The 20,027-nt window shown below is 41.2% G+C and overlaps 1 protein-coding gene across 6 annotated transcripts in view; it reads left to right on the top strand.

The window, feature by feature from the left end:
• Positions 1–20,027, top strand: part of LOC116038112 (desmoplakin-like) — a 38,830-nt gene that overhangs the window by 9,813 nt on the left and 8,990 nt on the right. For 3 of the 6 annotated variants that reach the window (XM_036006954.1, XM_031282313.2, XM_036006952.1), the window contains 18 exons: positions 498–557; positions 659–826; positions 1,139–1,243; positions 2,248–2,343; positions 2,917–3,042; positions 3,359–3,511; positions 4,354–4,508; positions 5,461–5,587; positions 6,739–6,925; positions 7,636–8,045; positions 8,442–8,620; positions 10,188–10,326; positions 12,131–12,324; positions 13,824–13,986; positions 14,077–14,160; positions 14,240–14,347; positions 15,897–15,995; positions 17,257–19,083. In XM_036006954.1, coding sequence (XP_035862847.1) covers positions 498–557; positions 659–826; positions 1,139–1,243; positions 2,248–2,343; positions 2,917–3,042; positions 3,359–3,511; positions 4,354–4,508; positions 5,461–5,587; positions 6,739–6,925; positions 7,636–8,045; positions 8,442–8,620; positions 10,188–10,326; positions 12,131–12,324; positions 13,824–13,986; positions 14,077–14,160; positions 14,240–14,347; positions 15,897–15,995; positions 17,257–19,083 — 4,380 coding nt within the window. The remainder of the gene's footprint in view (positions 1–497; positions 558–658; positions 827–1,138; positions 1,244–2,247; positions 2,344–2,916; positions 3,043–3,358; positions 3,512–4,353; positions 4,509–5,460; positions 5,588–6,738; positions 6,926–7,635; positions 8,046–8,441; positions 8,621–10,187; positions 10,327–12,130; positions 12,325–13,823; positions 13,987–14,076; positions 14,161–14,239; positions 14,348–15,896; positions 15,996–17,256; positions 19,084–20,027) is intronic. The other 3 variants (XM_036006955.1, XM_036006953.1, XM_036006956.1) reach the window with 3 other exon arrangements.

Here is a 20,027-nt window from a genome sequence, read left to right as displayed (position 1 = left end):
CAGGCTATTTGAAGATAACTTCTGAAAAGTGTCTTGCACTAGTCTATATTGACGACGTTTCATTTCCGGGATTGTTCAGGTGCCGTCAGAAATTACGCGGGATGCCCCTCACCTTCCTCTTTCTTTGTGTTGTAATTTGAGCTACGGCTGATTTCTGAGGACTATGGTTAACTGCTCCTCAGATCTCTGCAGGGTAAATCCAGACAGCTAGCTAGACTATCTGAATCTGAGTTTTCTGTTGCACCACTAAAATAACTTTTGAACGGACACATGTTCCACCAGGCTATTTTGCAGAGCCACTGTGGCTCCGTCCGGCGCTTAGCACCGCCCAAGACGATTGTGATTGGTTTAAAGAAATGCCAATAAGTCAGAGCACATTTTTCTCCCATCCCAAATGCTGTGCTGACTAGCCAGACCCTCCTCCGCAGCGCTGTGGAGGAAGGTCTGGCTATGTGAGACTAGTCTTTCATTAACTGAAGTTGATTTTCTTGCCACAGTTTAGGAAAGGAGACAAGGGAAATATTCACGCTCTGGATCAGGAATGGGACAGTCTACAGGTAAAAGAAATAGCAAAATACTCTGTTAGCTAATCACTACTTGTGTTGTGTATTTCCAGGTAAATTGTTGTATCTAAACATACTCTCGTCTCTCTTGCTAGCAAATGTCAATCGGTCGGATCGAGCAGCTGCAAGAACTCAAGAGCGTCATTCAGGACATGTCCAAAGAGATCATGTGGGTGAACGACAGGGAGGAGGAGGAGCTGATGTTCGACTGGGGAGACAAGAACATCGACCAGTACATCCCACAGAAGCAGGAGAGCTACTCGGTTAGTAAAACCATTAAAGGATCAAAGGTTCAGCGAGAACCAGGAGAGAATTGGGTTTATTTTGATGCCTTGACGCTACAGAAATCCATGTTTAATTTCAATTTTTAAGAGCTTCTTTCTAGTCGATTAACATTCTTGGCAATCTTGTAAATCTAAATTACGCTAATGCCTTTTTATGGAGTTAATCTGCGTCTCATAAGGGAGCAATCATCTGTGATACATTGGATATTTGGCAGCTGCAGTCAGTCATCCACTTAGAGCAAAGCCACAGAAGTTTTCTGTGTGATTACTAAACCTCTTCTTATGTAACAGAAGCTGATGAGTGCCCTGGAGGACAAAGAGAAGGACCTGAATAAGCTGACAGCCAGAGTAGATGCCCTCCTGAAGAACAACCACCCGGCTTCAGACAAGATTGAGGTGTGGAGCGATCCCTTCATCATCAGACCAAACACAGTGTTTACATGCATTCATATAATTGGGAGCCTTATTGTTTATTATGCTTTCGCGTGGCAAAAGCCGTGGCTGGAGGAATGATGTTTTCGGGTTGTCTGTCAGTACATATGTATGTCCATCTATCCCATTCTTGTGAATGCGATATCTCAGTAACCCCTGGAGGGAATCTCTTCACATTTGGCACAAATGTCCACTTGGACTCAAGGATGAACTGGTAAGATTTTGGTGGTCAAAAGTTATGGACCAAAAGACCTCACGTCTGTCCCATTCTCATGAACGCGATATCTCAGTAACGCCTTGAGGGAATGTCTTCAAATTTGGCACAAACGTCCACTTAGACAAATGTCTAATAGGATAAATTGAGGAGATGATGACATTTTATATCCAAAAGGTCAACTCCACTGTGACATCATATTGTTCTGCAAAAACACTTTTCTGGCCATTATTAAACACCATAATTCAGGGACAGAAGGGGAGATTGTGACCATACTTTACATTTGGTCGGATACTGAACTGGGGACACCAATATTGGGTGCCCACCTTAAAACTGTGTTGATTGTATAATTTTTTTGCGTGTAAAGCATCCATGTTTTGCCAAAACATACACTTAATATTTTTTATGAAATAGCTTCAAAGTCTTCACTACATACTGTATATTATATGAGTCTGGACAGACATGGAATGTAAACTGCAACTTGACTGGTTGGTGGAGGCAGACAACCGCAAGGCGGTGATTCTAGTAAAAAAAAAAAGAGGAAGTTCTCTGCGCTTCTGCAGACCACAACAATCCAGTGCAACCAAGGCTGGACAAAAACGGTATAAAGTGACAAAAAATAGCCGGTGCAGCACAGATGTCTTCTTACTTGATACTTTTATTACTTAAGGTGCAAAACAGTGACTAACGTTTCGATGTAGAGTTACATCTTCATCAGAGTCCTCAGATTCTAGTTTTTGTCTTTGTTTTGTAGGCTTACAAGGACACTCTGCAGACTCAGTGGAGTTGGCTTCTTCAAATCACCAAGTGCATTGACATTCATCTGAAGGAGAATGCAGCCTACAGCCAGGTAACATGACGAAACATAACACTTAAAAACACTCTAATGAATAGGGATGCACTGATCCGATACTGATATTGGATATCAGGCCGATACTGACTAGCAAGTAGCTTGTCAACACAGTGGGGCATTTAATGGCTTAAGTGACAGATATTTCCCTCAGGAGAGATGAATCTCTTGTTGTCCGTGGTGTTGTAAAGGAGACATAAATGATATTTGGGGGGGTTTTTGGTAAATTGACTGGATAGTCCCGCTGTTTCACAGCCTGCCTGGCTGTCCGAACTTCCCGCGGCTTGCGTGAAAGTAGACCTGGCGCGTATATTTAGTGGAGCGGAGAGCCACTTCACGCACCCTTCTGGGACGCGCCGTGGCGCAGTTGGTGGAATATCGAACGTTGACTTGAATGGTCGTTGATTGCTCAGCTTGTATTCCCCTGAGGGTTAATATAATATTTCATAAAAGTGCATTCATTTTTTTCTGATGTTAGCCGACTAATGTCAAGTAAAGCGGGCCGCTCCCTCTAAGTAACACTGTAGGAAGCCCCTATAATGTATTCCTAATCATTTCTTTTATGTATCTCAGTTCTTCAAAGAGGCCAATGAGACGTACAGCATTCTGCAGAAGGAACATGAGACGGTCCGTAAGAGATTCACCTGTGACAAGAACACTCCACTGGAGAACCTAGTGGAGCTCCTCAAGGGTCTGGAGGTACAAAAGCTTTTTCTTTTTTTTATTTCTCATATAATGTCAGAATGTCTGAGTCTGTAGATGGTCAAAACTCACCACCTTTTATAATTTTGCCTTTTAATTGCCGTAAGCTGTTTTGTCCTGTTGTGTTTATTGTGTCTACCTTCTTCAATTTTATTATTTCCACATTGTGTATTTTATTAGTTTAGTTTTTTATATTATCACCTTTTTCTGTTTGAAAAAGCCACAGAAGAGCTACAGTTTGTAATTATTATTTTTTGATCTGCATTATTATTGTTTCTGATCTTCTTCTTTTGTTTTATTTTAAAATCTCCAGAGGGAGAAAGAGAAGATTATGGAAAACAAGAGGCAGGTTCAACATCTGGTCAGCAAGTCCAGGAGCATTGTGAGGCTGAAACCCAGAAACCCTGAAGAGAAGAGCAGCAACCCCACCATCGTCAAAGCCCTGTGTGACTTCAAACAAGACCAGGTCAGTTTTCGAAAGGTCCTAATTTGTGTGGTGTGTCCCGCACCGTCGCCACGCGTCGGCCTTTATCGCCGTCGGCCACAATAGGCCACAGTCAGCTGAACAGCCAATCCATCTGATTGGCTGTTCTGCTTGAAAACAAAGAAACGGCTGTGAGAGCGCCCACAGAAGGCTCTTTTCATTTTTCGTCTCATCTGATCAATCCAATAGACATAAGAGCTGTCAAAAATGACATTCGAATGTTCCTTCTAAAAAACATATAGGTATGAACGATTATGTCCACAAGATGGCAAACGTACAAGATATACATAACTACTTGTGTTGGTGTATTATTTAAACATAACATGTATTTTAAAAGATCTACATACCTACACATTAAAAAATAAACTAACGTTAATAAACTTATACCCTATACCGTGAAATACAATATAAAGACCGTAATAGACCTCTCTCTGCGCCCTCTGCACCGCTAAACAATTAGCCCTCTAGCAAGCAAGCTAGCTTACTAGCCGGCCGGCCAGCCTCTAAATTAGTAAAATGTAACAATCTAATGTTTCATTCACACGCTCTTGTCACATCATAGGAAAGATGAGTGACAATTTTGTTAGGCTAATTTTCTGTAACCAGTGTAGGATGAAGGCATGTTGGGTGGGTGGAATTACGCCACATATACACAGCTGTAAGGAGGTCTAATCTGTACGGAAATTGTTATAGCCTTTAAAATGTGTTTTTAAAAAAGAAAATCTGATAGTATTTTTAAAAACTTTCAAAGACTTGTCTTGCCAGATTTGATGTTGTTTCTTTATTTACTTACTGATGGAATGTATTTTTATTGGACTCCGCAGAAGGTGATCTGTAAGGGAAATGAGGCGATCCTAAAGGACAACAGTCAACGCAGTAAGTGGAACGTGACAGGCCCGGGAGGACTGGATATGTTGGTACCCTCTGTGTGCCTGATCGTACCGCCTCCCAACCCGCTCAGCATCAGTCTGGCCAACAAGTAAGTCTGCATTCACACAGCCTGCGTCGTCCGTCAGATGGTGCGGCAAAAACGCAGGTCCTTGCATTTGTATCGAACGGGGGCAGTGCATTAAGGCTGCGGTGGAAATTGCCGCAGGGGGGGAGACAAAAAAAAAAACTGCAGCAGCATGTGGCGAAAAGTTGTGACCAACTCAACTTTTGGAGAACGCTGCTGTGGCCAATCAAGTAACCGGCGATCAGACTTGTCAGTCGGTTTTGTGGCGGTGTGAGAGTCCCGTACAGTAAACAGGAAACATCACTGCCTCTATCGCTGCCACAAGAAAGTTTTAAAACACCAAACACAAGCACTGAACTGCCCAGGAATTTGTGTAACAGCTGGATATTTGCAAAACAACAAAGTATAGTTGATCTGTCTTCGCTCGTCTCTTTTCTTTTTCTCTTTCTCCGTGAAATGAAGCAGCCTTCAAGTGTGGTTTGGAAATGCCGAGATCTATAAACGATCTGACGGAAAACAGTAACTGTGAAATATAAAGTCTACTTGTGCTACATTGGGGGGGAGGGGTTAAAGAACACAACAGGATGACACTCCCACACCGCCGCACAACCCTGCGGCAAATTGCTGGATTGCTTTTTTTGGTCTGAACATAGCCTAAGATGCGAAATTAGTTTGCTTTTGCTGCTAAGAAGATCAGTGTTTCCTCTATGTTGATTTTGTAGTGGCGGCCCGCCATGGCAAAATTTCTGCCGCCATGGTATCAGAAATAGGGCAGATGCACAATGTAGTCACAGTTGCCTTTTAAATTATCCTGCCGACATAATGCACCCCCCCGTTGGCTGCCGCTCACATTGCAATTTAACAATGTTTGGTGAGACCTGCACCCACTGCTAAAAAAAAATCCTAAAGGAAACACTGAAGATACAAGAAACCTTGTTGTTGTGAGGTTTAACTTTTGTCTCTGTGTTATCCAAAGGAACGAGCAGTACTATGAGGCCATCCTGCAAATCTGGAGTCAGCTGTACATCAATGTTAAGAGTCTCATCGCCTGGCAGTACTGCCTCCTGGATATCAGAAAAATCAACTCCCTTACCATCAGCGTGGTACGTGATAAAGAAACTTCTCTCTTACCCTTTCTCTTTAATGTGCTCTGCCTTTATACCTTTTGGCAGTGGTGGAAGAAGTATTGAGATCCTTTACTACCATATATACCACACTGTAAAAATACTCTGTTACAAGTAAAAGTCATGCATTGAAAATGTTACTTAAGTGAAAGTATGTAAGTAGTATAATCAGGAAAATGTACTTAAAGTATTAGAGAAAGTAAAGTAAAAGTTGGTAGTTTAATTTTATAATAAAACATCGTATTTTATACACTACATTTGTTTTGTGTGCAAAAGTCTTTATTAGTAAAGTAACTAGTAACTGAAGCTGTCAGATGAATGTAGTGGAGTAAAAAGTACAATATTGCTCTCGAAATGTAGCGGAGTAGAAGTAGAAAGTGGCATGAAAAGAAAAGACTCAAGTAAAGTACAAGTACCTTAGATTTGTACTTCAGTACATTACTTACTTAGGAAATGTACTTAGTTACATTCCATCACTGCATTTTTTTCTTATTTTTTTAACCCTTGTGTTGTGTTACTGTCTACTATACAACTTGTCAAAATAGAAAATGAACACTTTTTTGACATTTTTGTTGCCTTTTTCCAAGTTTTTTATCCTTTTTTTTCCAAAGTTTGTGTTGCTTCTTTCAACGTTTTTGGCACTTCCCCCCCCCCACTACCACCAGTATATATATATCACTAAGTTAGTGGTATTTCAAAAATAAGTGTAAAACTAGTGGTCATATGACCACTAGTTTTACACTTATTTTTGAAATTCATGGTCAATAAAACTCATTTATATAATATTATGTCTAAATTTTGAGTTAAAAAAAAAAAGCTGAAATTATGACAACAAATAGTTAAGATCAGAGGATGCCAAGTGGATAATCACTGGTATATGTCAATGTTTAGTCAGGATATACGGTTTGGAAACCATTTCAGTCTTTTTTTTTTCAAATGCTATATCAAATTGAATAAAACACCCAAAATTGAATAAAAGTGATCATTAAATTTACCTGCGAAGAGCGTTGTATGGAACCATCCATGTTATTTTTGGATAATTTGGTTAAAAGTATTTCTGATATTTCTGATATAGAATCTTTGAAAACGGGTCAACAGGAAGGTTAGACATAATGTTTGTGTGTGTTCAGCTGTCCAGCATGCGTCCTGAGGAATACCGCCAACTTATCAAGAGCCTGGAGACTCACTACGAGGAGTTCCGAGTGAACAGCCACGGCTCCCAGATGTTTACCGACGACGACAAGAGAGGCATGGAGAGCCAGTTCAACGGAGCCCAGGACCACTATGAGCAAATAGTGGTGCAGCTGCCGACTTACAGTCAGTATTACAAAGAATATACACCTCACACTCCTCTGCATGAAAACAAATGTATACTTTGATTTATATACAATGTGCAGTTTTATTGTTATCAGAAAAAGACAAGAGGACGGTTTTCCTGAAAAAATAATTGACTTTTGGTGGTGAGAACTATAATTTAGTTTTGCATTGTTTGTATTACTTTACCAATGAAACAGATTTTTTTTGCGGTTAGTGCATTAATAATACAGAAATTCAGTTATTTTTGTTAGTTTCTGGTCAGTCAAGACCAATTTGAGTATTTGTTGTTTGCTAGGTTATTATGCATGTATGCAAATGAAATCCGTTTGCATTTATTTATCACTTACTGTATATCACCAATGTCCCCCCTAATTTCTAACTTCTATATTTTTATCGACAAAACATTTTTCGGCATCAAATATTTTAAGGGGGAAATAAACAATGTTTTTGTAAAAAAAAAAAAAAAATCCCTGAAGCTGTGTCAAAACACATTTCATTACAATTTTAGAAAACCCACTGTGTTCTAGACTAAATTTTTCAATATGGAGTTCTCCAATGTTATTTACTTTTTTTTAACATGAGAGAAACTGTTGCTTTAGTGTTGGAGAATGCAAATCATGTTTAAATACGAGAGTCTTCAGGGCCAGAGAATCATGTTTTCCTCAACCAATTATGAACAAAAAGACATATCTTGTATCTACTACTCACAGTTGCACAACAGGAACACATAGAAGTGCAGCAGGCAGCCGAGGAGCAACAACAACAGCAGCTGATCATAATACAGCAGCAGCAACATGCCGCCGCCGAAGCGGAGGCCAGGAGGCGCGAAGAGGAGGCCAGGAGGCGCGAAGAGGAGGCCAGGAGACGAGAAGAAGAGGCTAGGAGGCGCGAAGAGGATAGACGAAGAGTGGAGCAGAAAAAGAGGGTAAAAGAAGTGAAGGTGGTGACTAAAGAGATTAAGACGGTTGAGGTGCCCAGGACATCCTCCCGCAGCTTATCTGAGCTGCACGCGCTCAGACTGAGGCTGGAGGGCGCCGAGGGCTCGCTGAGTCAGCACGTTCACATCTGCCTCGGAGACAACGAGATGCACGACTGTGGCCTCAAGATCTCTCAGTTAGAGGTAGGCACAAACAGAGCTGTAACAACTCCAAATGTTGCTGTACAATTGATTGTCTGACAAATAATTACGAGTAACAATATAATTGTCTCTTTCAGTCACATAAATAAATATTTTTAAATGTATTACTTTTTGAATGAATTCAGGATCCATCTTTTGGTTATATATCACTGTTATGTGCCCCAGATAATGTAATAACACAAATACACAGCCAGAAATACATCATCTTTTAATTTCTTTGTTTGCTTTTTGAAAAGTAAAAATACTTCTCAAATGGAAAAAAAAATAATATTCCAAATACTTATTGATTGCAATGTGTGTGTGTGTGTGTGTGTGTGTGTGTGTGTGTGTGTGTGTGTGTGTGTGCGTGTGTGTGTGTGTGTGTGTTTTATCCTGCAGACGGTGCAGCGTGACGTCGACTCGATGCGCCAGGAGTACTTGCGTCTGAGGGAGAGTATCTCCAAGGAGCTGGAGGGCATGAGTGATTCAGATAAAGCCCAGTTCCTCCGCAGTGAGATCGGAGTCATCGACCAAAGACTGGCCAGTCTGGAGAGCAGCTCATCAGCTTACCTGCAACGGTAACTGGAAGTCTCATTGAGATCAAGATCTTTTTGTGGTTGTTTTGTCTGAAAATGTCTTATCTGCATCAGCTAATGGGGATCCAAAAAAAATCGAATCTTTAGTAGGGCTGTGCTCGATTGAAGAAATTCTTAGTCGACTAACACTCATTCAATTGTATCGACTAATCGATTAGTTAATTTAATCGACAGATCTGTAAATCTGAGTTTCTCCGCAAAGAGTCATGCAAAAGCACCACTTTAATTCTTGTGTTTACCAGAGATGTGCTCGTACGTTTCTTGGAAATAAGTCATTCAGCATGAAAAAAGCATAAAACATGACTAATCGACTAAAGAAATCTAAGTTGACTAAGACCAAAACGACCGATTAGTCGACTAATCGACTAAGAGGGAGCAGCCCTAATCTTTAGCATGAAAGATTAAATTTCATATACACAAGATTAGGGCTGCACAATTAATCGCAATTTTATTGAAATCGCAATATCGACTGGTGCAATATCCAAATCCAAAATTAACATTTGTTAAAGGCAAAACATTTGTCAAACCATTGTAAAATAAAGTATTGTGGTGCTGCAGAGACGTCCCGGCCTACAAATCCTATCCTACAGACTACAGAAAACATCTTTGTTTGGTACAGATCCTCGCAAAAAAAAATCACTCTTCAATCATTTTAATTTTTTAAAATGTTTATATTTTTCAATGAAAATGAGAATAATGATACAAAAATGATCATACCCTCCAATATCGTAAATCATATCACAATCGCAATATCATTAAAAATAATTGCAGTTAGATGTTTTCCTCACATCGTGCAGCCCTACACAAGAATGGGCATGGGCCGATTACCGATTTCAAGGTATACCGCGGTTTGAAAAAGTCATGGTTTCAAAACCACTGAAATGTTCTGTCATTCTGTAGCTCACCTGGTAGAGTGTGCGCCCATATATAGAGTCACTCCTTGACGCAGCAGCTGGTTCGACTCCGCCCTGTGGCCCTTTGCTGCATGTCATTCCCCCTCTCTCTCTCTCTCTCCCCTTTCATGTCTTCATCTGTCCTATAAAAGTAAAGGCCTTAAATTCCACAAAAATAATCTTTAACATTTCCTGTCATACCGTTCCTAAGGTATGAGCTGTTTTTTGAGTGGTCAAGGACAGAAACTGCAGATTAGTAATCCATCTGCCTGCCAGTGTGTAGTATGTTTAAAAATAAAATACATATATATATATATATATATATATATATATATATATATATTTTTTTTATTTATTTATTTTTTTTACTCAGACATTTAAAAAAAAACATTTTAAAGCTGTAATTGCAATACCGCAATACGTTGAAACCGTGATATTTTTGCTGAAGGTTATCATACCGTCACAATCGTATGCCGGCCCATGCCTACACAAGATCCCAACTAAGATGATCACAGATCAAAACTAGAAATAAAATCTCAAGTTACTTAGTAACAGGAAATGTAAAGGAAGCTACTACTACACATTGTCTAAATGTATTCTGTCTCATTTTCCTGGAATGACTTTTTTCCACGTCTCCGTCATTTCCTCTCCATCAGGCTGCAGGCTCTAAGAGACATGCTGGAGTGTGTGGCACAAGCTGAAGACATAGTGAAAGTTCACGAGGCGAGGCTGACAGAGAAAGAGACCACCTCTCTGTCGCCCAGTGAAGTCGAGGACTACACTTTGACCCTGAAGGTATTTTAGAAAACATACTACATTTTCAGACATCTCTTGCAACAATCGCTCCAGTTTTGCTGTCATTTTCCCAGCCGTTTCTTCTGCCCCACTCAGCTTAATACCTGGCAAACTGGGACAGAATACCAGTACATGGCTCAGTGTTCACCCATCAGTTTAAATGCCCATATTTAATGCTATCTTTTTTAAACTTTATCCTTGCACTGCTATAGTTTTTATATTACGATGTCTTGCACTACCACCATGACACACACTCTCATAGAACACCTCACTTTTTATTTAGTATTTTCTTTTATTGTCCATGTTATTTTTGTGGATGTATTATTTATCATCCTGTTTATGATGTATGTGTATGTTGTGTGTGATGTCTTTAAGCTACTGGGACCTTGAATTTCCCCTCGGGAATCAATAAAGTATCTATCTATCTATCTATCTATCTATGAAAAGCTGGTGTGGGAAAGCTAGAGAGTCCTACTGTGTTGCATTGGGTGTAGTCTCACTTTTTTACCTTTATTTATTCAGGTAAGTTGATTAAGAACAAATTCTCATTTGCAACAACGACCTGTCACATTCACACAGTTACACATTCATACCCAGAAGATGCCCAGTACAACCACAGTCTGATCTGCTGGCCACTGAGCAGCTCCATTGGAGTGGCTGGGGTTAAGGGCCTTGCTCAAGGGCACCTCAGTGATGGTAATGAGGGAGGGACAAGCACACCGGTTCAATCCCCCAGAACAGGATAAAATCTGGGTGGGGAAAGTGAAAGAGCAGCACTTGTCCCTCTTTCACTTTCCCCACCCACACTTGATCCTGTTGGTCTGGGGATTGAACTGAAGCTCGCTTATTTAACCACTAGGCCACCACTGCCCCGCATTGCCAGACCTATCTCCACAGCTGTGGAGTAGTAAAGTGATGTAATTTTTTTAATTTACCAGACCTACTAGCTGTTTTATTATTTGCCTTTACCCACTTAGTCATTGTATCCACATTATTGGTGATTATTTATCAAAAATCTCATTGTGTGATAAATATTTTGTGAAAGCACCAAGTCAACCCTACAATATCGACGCAATATCGACATCAACGTATTTGGTCAAAACTATCACGATATTAGATTTTTTTTAGATTTTACTGTGGAGTAAAGTCTGGCTACATCACAGATACAATCTGGGATAGGAGAAAAAACGCTCTGGGTTGTTTGCATTTCTTTAAACCAATCACAATCGTCTTGGGCGTCGCTAAGCTCTGGAGGAAAATAGTCTCAGGAAAGAACTTGTTATGGTGGAACATTTGCACCCCGCAAAAGAAAACGCCACATACAATGTTAAATGAAGTTAACTTTTCACACAATACAGTAACGTGAGCTATTTAAATTAGCTGGATACATGGTTAAACCTCATTTGCTCTTACCAGTGTATCTCCGTGTGTACTTCGTCCACAGCAATCCCACCAATCGGTCCCAAAATGTCCCAGTTAGAGAGGAAATGCCAGGAACATATTTTTTGTAAATCTTTGCAATCATTCCTCGAAAGAACCAAGCAGGCCTGCCTTGTTGCACAATCCAAATTTTCTTTAAAACCCGCCATTTTCAGCAGGTAGCTTGCTAGCTTGAAGTTTGCTGTTGTTTCCCAGAGCGAAGGGATTTTTCAAACGGCAACACACAGAGAGCGGAAGGTGGGCTTTATCTTGGAAATGTACTTCCGTTGAACCAGACTACATTTGGTGTATTTAAAAAATATCTTGATAAGCGGTCAGGGGTGTCACATTTGACTGGTGTTTCCGGTGTGTTGTTGATGTGCAGAATATTAAAGCAGAGCTGGACCAGAAGAAGGATGTTCTGGCCTCCATGGAGGCGGCATTGGCCAAAGCCAGCCACTGGAACGGGCAGGTGAGCGGACCCTTCCACAGGTGTGACATGATGCTGTCCAAATACACCGAGGAGGTGGGCCTGCTGTCTGACCGCTGGAGACGACTCCAGGGCCAGATTGACACCAGGTATGTCTCCCTCTCTCTCAAATATCAATTTTATATCAAAGACCCATGTTCAATCGTGTTTCCCAACAGTTATCCATGAGCTGAGGACCTAAAAGAAGATACAGGAATGGGACAGGGCTCAAGCAGTGTGTCACATCGTTGTCTACTCTGTGGTCAGCCTGTCAATCACTCGTGTAGAGCTGCAACGATTAGTCGATTGCTAGAAAAATAATCGCCAACTATTTTGATAATCGATTAATTGTTACATTTTTCATGCAAGAATGGCAGAAAATGCTGTTTTCAGCCTCTCATATTTGGAGATTTCCTGCTCTTGTCTGTTTTATATCATACTAAACTAAATATCTTTGGGTTTTGGACTGACGAAGCAAAACATTTAAAGACATCACCTTGTCCTTTGAGAAACTGGAATAGACATTTTTCACTATTTTCTGACATTTTATAGACCGAACGATTAATGGATTAATCGAGAAAATAATCGGCAGATTAATCAATGCTGCAGATAATCGTTAGTTGCAGCCCTACACTCGTCCCGAGACAAACCTATTCACTGTGAGACTCTCATTACATGTATGGACCTGAGTCCCGTTTCACAGAAGTGATTTGCGAGCACCGCTTACGTGCAGATTGCGGCGGTGTCACATTCCATAAATGATTGTTGCTCGTAATACAAAGACAGATTTGTAAGTCCTACAATGCAACTTTATTTATGTAGCACCTTTCATGCAAGCATGCAGACCAAAGTGCTTCACAGAGCAAAATTATTATTTTTTTGATAGATTTTATGCGAGACTAAAAATTACAACAATAAGACTATAAAATGTTCTAAATTAATAAATAAAATAAACACCAGGGTTGTAAAAAATTATATAAAACCCGATGATTGACGCTTAGAAACTAATGCTATACATTACTCCAAATTAAAAGCCAGATTAAAAAGACTTCTTTTTACAATTCATTAATGGGTTTACTAGTGCTTGTTTGGATTATTGAAATGCATCAAAATTCATGTAGGAGGAAATAAAAATGCAAAACATTCACTGCTTCTTCTTTGTTGCATTTGTTCTATAACTTGTAAATTGCAAACCTTTTGGATTTTGGACTGCTGATCGAGTACACCAATTTTTATTTTTAAGATTATTTTTTGGGGACTTTTCCCTTTATTTGATAGTGACAGTGGATAAACAGAAATGGAGGGAGAGGTGGCCGGGTTAGCTCAGTTGGTAGAGCAGGTGAACATATACTGAGAGGTTTATGCCTCGATGCAGAGGTCCAAGGTTCGACTCCTTGATTTTCCTGCATGTCTTCCCCCCTCTCTCTCCACTTTCATATCTAGCTATCCTTTCCGTTAGGCTGAAATGCCCAAAATAAATCTTTTTGAAAAAAAAGGAATGGCCGGAGAGAGATGGGGGATAACACGCAGCAAAGGGCCGCAGGTTAAAACTGAAAAAAACATGCAAGATATGGCCCTATACTTTGAATTTCTTGTGTTTCTTCCTCAGAGTCCTGGATTTGCAGTTGTATCATCCTCAGCTGCAGACCTACAAGCAGACCAGTAGCTCCCTTATTGACTGGATTGATGCCACACGCAAAAAACAAGACACCCTACAGACCACCAAGATAGAGAGCATCCAAGCGCTGACAGACCATATTAACAAGCAGAAGGTCTCCTGCTCAGCCTTTCATTGCTATTGATTTTCTCGCTGTGTTGAGTGTCCAAGTCCTCTGACACCTTTATATTATTGTGTTCTCAAGGCCCTGAACTCGGAAATCATAGAGAGACGGGAGACAGTAGAGAGTGTGCTGAAGGACAACGAGGCCTGTGTGAATTCTATCAAGGTAAGCAGACCTGCATATAACAGACCTCAAACTCATCAGCATAATTCATTTTAATGACTACCGTATGCTTGTTTTACAGGACTATGAAACGGACCTGGCCTCTTACACCTCTGGTTTAGAGACGTTGCTCAACATCCCCATCAAAAGGACGATGCTGAAGTCGCCATCGACGGATCTTAATCTGGAAGTAAAGAAACCAAATGAAAAACATTTTCTCTCATTTAAAATCCTGAAGCATCTTTTGGCATATGGTGACTTGGGCTGTCCGGATTACCTTTTTCTGTGCCGAATTGGGGGGGGGGGTACTGTTCACTCAGGTCACATTCAGACCACTAAAAGTGATCGCCACATACGGTGGGAGTGTCACTTAAATTGCTCATTTGTGTGACGTCCTGTTGTGTTCTTTAACCCCCCAATGTAGCACAAGTAGACTTTATATTTCACAATTGTTGTTTTCCGTCAGATCGTTTATAGATCTAGACATTTCTGACCGCATTTGAAGGCAGCCTCATTTCACGGAGAAAGAGAGAATGAAAAGAGATGGAGCGACTGTGCTTTGTTGTTGCAGGAAACAGTCATTTGTAACACAAACTCCCGGGCAGCTCAGTGCTTGTTTTTTTACCCTCATAGGGCCCTATCTTGCACCCGGAACAGCGCAGCGCAAAGCCCGACGCAAGTGTCTTTGCTAGTTTAAGACCGACGCAGTTGTCAATTTCCCGTCCAGCGCCCTCGTCGTTTAAATAGCAAATGCACCTGCGCCCATCTTTTGCGCTCATGGGCGTGCTGGTCTTACAGGGGAGGTGTGTTCAGGTGCATTCTTGCTGTATTGCTATCTTGAGGCAGCGGGAAGTGATCGCGCCATTGACCAACAAAAACCTGGTCTAAAGTCAATAGTGCAGCATTTCATTGTTATTTTAACAGCACATTAGTAAAATGTGCCTAGGCTTATGCACAACGTGTGCACACTATGCTTGTTACACACACACACAGGGAAGAGCAGCAGCACACAAACATGCAAAAGATTACAAATAAAAATATTACGGTGCAAATCTGCCTTCATAACAGCAATGTGCCAAGGTATAAACGCGCCTGGCTTTTAAAGGGAATGGGAGATGATCTCTGATTGGTTTATTGCATGTTACGCCCAAAACACACCTATGAATTAATAAAGACACTAAGTACAACCCTTTTGAACCATGCGCCCGGCACACGGACCCTTTTTTTTCCCGTCAAACTAGCAAAAGTGGATTTGGACACGCCCTAAACGAACTCTTCATGCCGTGCGCTTAGATCGTTAAAATAGGGCCCATAGTGTTTTAAAACCTTCTTGTGGCAGCGATAGAGGCAGTGATGTTTCCTGTTTCCTGTACGGGACTCTCACACCGCCACAAAGCAGACTGACAAGTCTGATCGCCGGTTACATGATTAGACACCCCAGCATGACGTTGGGTTGCGTTTCTCCTAAAGTTGAATCCGTCTCAACCTTATTACAGTATTGAAGGAAAAACAAAATGAATATCGGAATACTAAAATAAAAAATCGAATACCTATCCAATGAACGAATATCCGAATAGTCGAATATTCGGATCCAGCCCTAATGGTGACCCAGTAGTATCTGACAATGTTTTTCCCTTTTAGTCTTGTATGTTAAATGAAAGGATCAATGACATTTATATGAATCAGTGAAGTAAAGTGACATATATTGAAATTAAGAGTTTGCCTTGTCTTTGTCTCAGGCTACACAACTGCAGACCCGTTACATGGAGCTGCTCGCCCATTCTGGCGACTACTACAAATTCTTGGGAGAGCTGCTCAAAAACATGGAGGAGCTCAAGGTACTAATGTTGTTTTTTGAAGTTCTTTCAATATTTGTGCTTGCTTTATACATTTTTAAATCACATTTCTGTTTGTGCGTTGACTTACTGAATATTTTTGCTCTCTGCATTTTGTTTGTTTGCATTTAGCTTTTATCATCATCCTGCTCAGGGACATGGGACAACTAGCAATGGCTAAATTTGTCACATATACATGCTAATGATGTCAAATATTCATTGTCACCAATGGTTAAGTTAAATTAACCTAAAATATATTAAGTTAGTTTTAAGTTGAGTTTAATTGAGTTACACTGAGTTGTGTTAAGGTAAAACCTTTTAGTGTTGGAAATTCAACATATTTTAATAAACTTAATATTAAAACTGCACTAATGAACATGGAAATCACATAGAGAACATAGAGAACTTTTACTTGATTCAATAGTTCTTCCCAGCTCTAGAGCCCACTTCAGTATTGTAGTAACTTGGTCAATAATAAGGACCACAACGAAGGTTGTACCGAGTGGTAGCTTTAATATCGAATGTGGACAGGCAAGAAACGGCAGTCTTATAGAGCCCGGAACTAGCACTCTCTTCTAGCAAGTAAACATCGCTTAACACACAGTAGCTGAGGGAGTACTAAAACTAGTGCCACATAATTACGAGAGCTCCACCTAGTGGCATGAAAGATCACTAACATCATAAGCATTACAACAAGTATCATTATTTTTCAGTGATTTGGTTTTCAGGGGTGTGCAAAAAAATCGATTCACATTCAAATCGCGATTCAAGCTCTACCGTTTCAAAATCGAATAGAATTCCAAAAATCGATTCATATTTTTAAATTTGTTTTTTAATTGTATGTCTATTGTAATCACATGGGAAAAGTAACTACATTTACATACTGTGAATCGTTTTTTTTAATTGAGAATCGTTTTTGAATCGAAAATCGATTTGAATCGAATCTTGAGCCTGAAAATCGTAATCGAATCAAATCGTGACATTTTCTGAATCGTGCACCCCTATTGGTTTTACAACCCACAACCTTACTGCGAGACTAGTGTTGTGTTTACAGCTTGTTGCGCTGCCTCCAAGTGGCCAAAAAAATCAATAATGCAGGTTTAAGGAAATATTCATTTAGATGTTTGGTGATTCCATGAATCGGTTAAACCCATTCGAATCAATCATCCAAGTACACTGCGGTGAAGTGTTTTTATCACAAGTACATTGACATGTAGTTCTTAAAACTACCTCTGCATTCATCTTTACTGTGTCTTCCTTTCAGATTCGTAACACCAGGATTGACCTGTTAGAGGAAGAACTTCGCCTGCTGAGGGAGAATATGCAAGACCGCGACGCCAAGAACAAATCTCTGGAGGACGCCGTTTCCCGTTACAAGCTGGAGTTGTCCAGCGTGCAGAATCAGATGCTGTCGATAGAGGAGGTGAAGCAAAGCACTACGCTGCAGTGCAATGCCACCAAGGACCGCCTGGACACCACTAAGAGCCAGCTGGCGGACCTCAACGATGAGGTGACACGTCTCAACTACTTGCTCGAGGAAGAAAAGAGGAAGAGGAGGCTGGCGGAGGAGCGCTACACTACGCAGCAGGAGGAGTATGAGTTGGTGCTGAGGAAGAGGCAGAAGGAGCTGGAGACGATCAGCCGGTCCAAGGTGGAGGTGGAGAAGAGTGAGCTAAATAAGGAGCAGGAGATCCAACAGCTGCGGCGGCAACTGGCTGAGGATGGAGAGAGGATCAAGGATCTACAGAAGGAGATGTCAAAGGTAAGGAGCCTATGCAGTACAGAGATCAATAACTTTAAGCTCAGCTACGAATCCCAGATCCATATCGGCCGCACAGACATCCAGATGCTGGAAACCCAGAGGAAGCAGGATGCAGCTGACTTTCAGCTGCAGTATGACAGGATGGAGGCAGAGAGGAGGAATCTGGAGGAGGAGCTCAGGAGGCTCAGAATGTCAATGAGCCAGGCTGAGGAACACAGGAAGAGGGCAGAAGAAGAGGCTCACAGTCAGCGCGCTGTCATCACAGAGGAAGGGCGCAGGAGGAGAGAAGTGGAAAGTCAGGTGGAGGTGCTGATGAGGCAGAGAGTCGAGGAGAGCAGCCAGTATGCAGAGGAGCTGGCTGAAGTCATGAAGAGTCTGCAGGAGAAGAGCGAGGAGCTGACCTATGTTACACACAGCCTGGAGGAGGAGACCCGCAGGAGGAGAACTATAGAAGAAGGGCAGGGTGTGCTTGAGCAGACTTTGGCCCAGCTGCAGGTGAAGCTAAAAAGTTCGTCAATGGCTGCGACCCAGCTGGGGGAGTGCAAGGAGGAGCTTCTGAAGATGCGTTCGGAGCTGGAGAAAGAGAGCCGGGAGCGAAGCAGAGTGGAAGAGAACATGAACAGGTTGCAGGGACGCATGAAGGACCTTCAGGCTGTGAGAGATGGGCTGGAGAGCCAAGTGGAGAATCTGAGGAAGGCTAACCAAGAGGAGGTGTCCAGAAGAAGGCAGGTAGAAACAGAGCTGGAAAACACCACCATGGCCATGACAGAGTACACCAGCACCATTACCACTCTACGCCAGAGCCAAGAACATGCCAGCCTGTCAGAAAAGAGAGGTGAAGAAGAGCGTCTTAGGTTGCAGGAGGAGCTGGAGAGAAGCTTGAGACAAAACAAGACCTCTGCAGATCGCGTGGCACAGCTGAGCGTCGAGCTGAAGGCCCTGCAGCAACAACTCCTCCAGGAGCAGGCCAGAGGCAAAGAGGCAAACCTCAGGAATGAGGGCCTTTACAGAACTATAGAGGAGAAGAGTAAGACACTGAATGAGAACTCCGTTGAGCTTCAAAAGCTAAAGGAGATGACAGAAACCCAGACCAAAGAGAGGCTGAGGCTGGAGGAGGAACTAAGGGCAATGCGACATGCTAAAGATGAACTCCTGAGATCCAAACAGGGAAGTGATGATGAGCTCTCTTCCCAGATTACTGCCCTGGAGCTGCAGCTGCAGACCAGTCAGCGAAGCAATGCAGATTATCGCAACCTGGTCTCAGAGCTCTCCTCAGAGAGGGAGAAACTCAAGCTGGAGACTGAGGAAATACAAAAGCAGGCCACCGAGGTACATGGAGGTTTGGCACTTAGTCCTGGACTGCTCTCATCTTTCCAAATCAGAATCCTTATTTGGATCAATCAAGTAGCTATTAGTGTCTGTAGCCAATCTTTTGCTTGCATGCTGGAATACCACTAGATCCCCTGTAGATGCCTCCCACTTGGTAACTCTGATTTAAACACATATGTCTGTATGTGTTTGAATAAACTTGCATGTCAATCACTTGCATGCAAGCATAATCTGTGCCTCTCTGCCTGCCGACCTCCCCAACCAACTGTCTCCCTGCCCACACTGTGCAAAGACGTGCAGTCTGCATGCTTTTTTGCCTTTCTTTCTTTTGCCCAGAGAGATGAACACTGTCAATGACATCATTACCTCTGGTCCTTTGGTCTAATACAGTTTGATTGTTGTTTATCAAATTATTGTAGCATCTTGATGGTCTTTAAGACACATTTTGGAAACTTGTCAAAACAGCACTGATATACATTCAAACTATCTAAATTATTTTATTATTATTATTATTATTATTATTAATTATTATTATTATTTTGCAATTTTAGACCAGTCAATCAAGCTTGGCCCCCATCTATTGACATTATCTATTTGTGCTGTTTTGCAAATTTACAGAATGTAGACAGTAGACAGTAACTCTTCCAATCTGTACAAAGTGATAGTCAAATTATTTGGTGTGCTTATTTTGTGGTTGTAGTTGCTATAAACAATCTAGTGTTGATATAGTTTGTCTTCAGGATTGGGAAGGTTGATTTCACAATGAAAACCAATTACATTTTTAAAATGTTTCAGAGTGTTTTTTTCTACTAGATATTTTTCTTTAAAAATTGACTACTGTAATGTAATGCCATTACCTATATACCTTTACTTCCCGGTCTTGTAAAACAATGCCTTGTTTTCATGTTTTTCTAAAGGGAGTTTTCATAATATATTGCTAACTT

This window comes from Sander lucioperca, chromosome 11 (genome assembly GCF_008315115.2).
Source record: "Sander lucioperca isolate FBNREF2018 chromosome 11, SLUC_FBN_1.2, whole genome shotgun sequence".
NCBI lineage: Eukaryota > Metazoa > Chordata > Actinopteri > Perciformes > Percidae > Sander > Sander lucioperca.
Note: the sequence above shows the minus strand (reverse complement) of the source record. Positions and strands in the feature narration are given on the sequence as shown.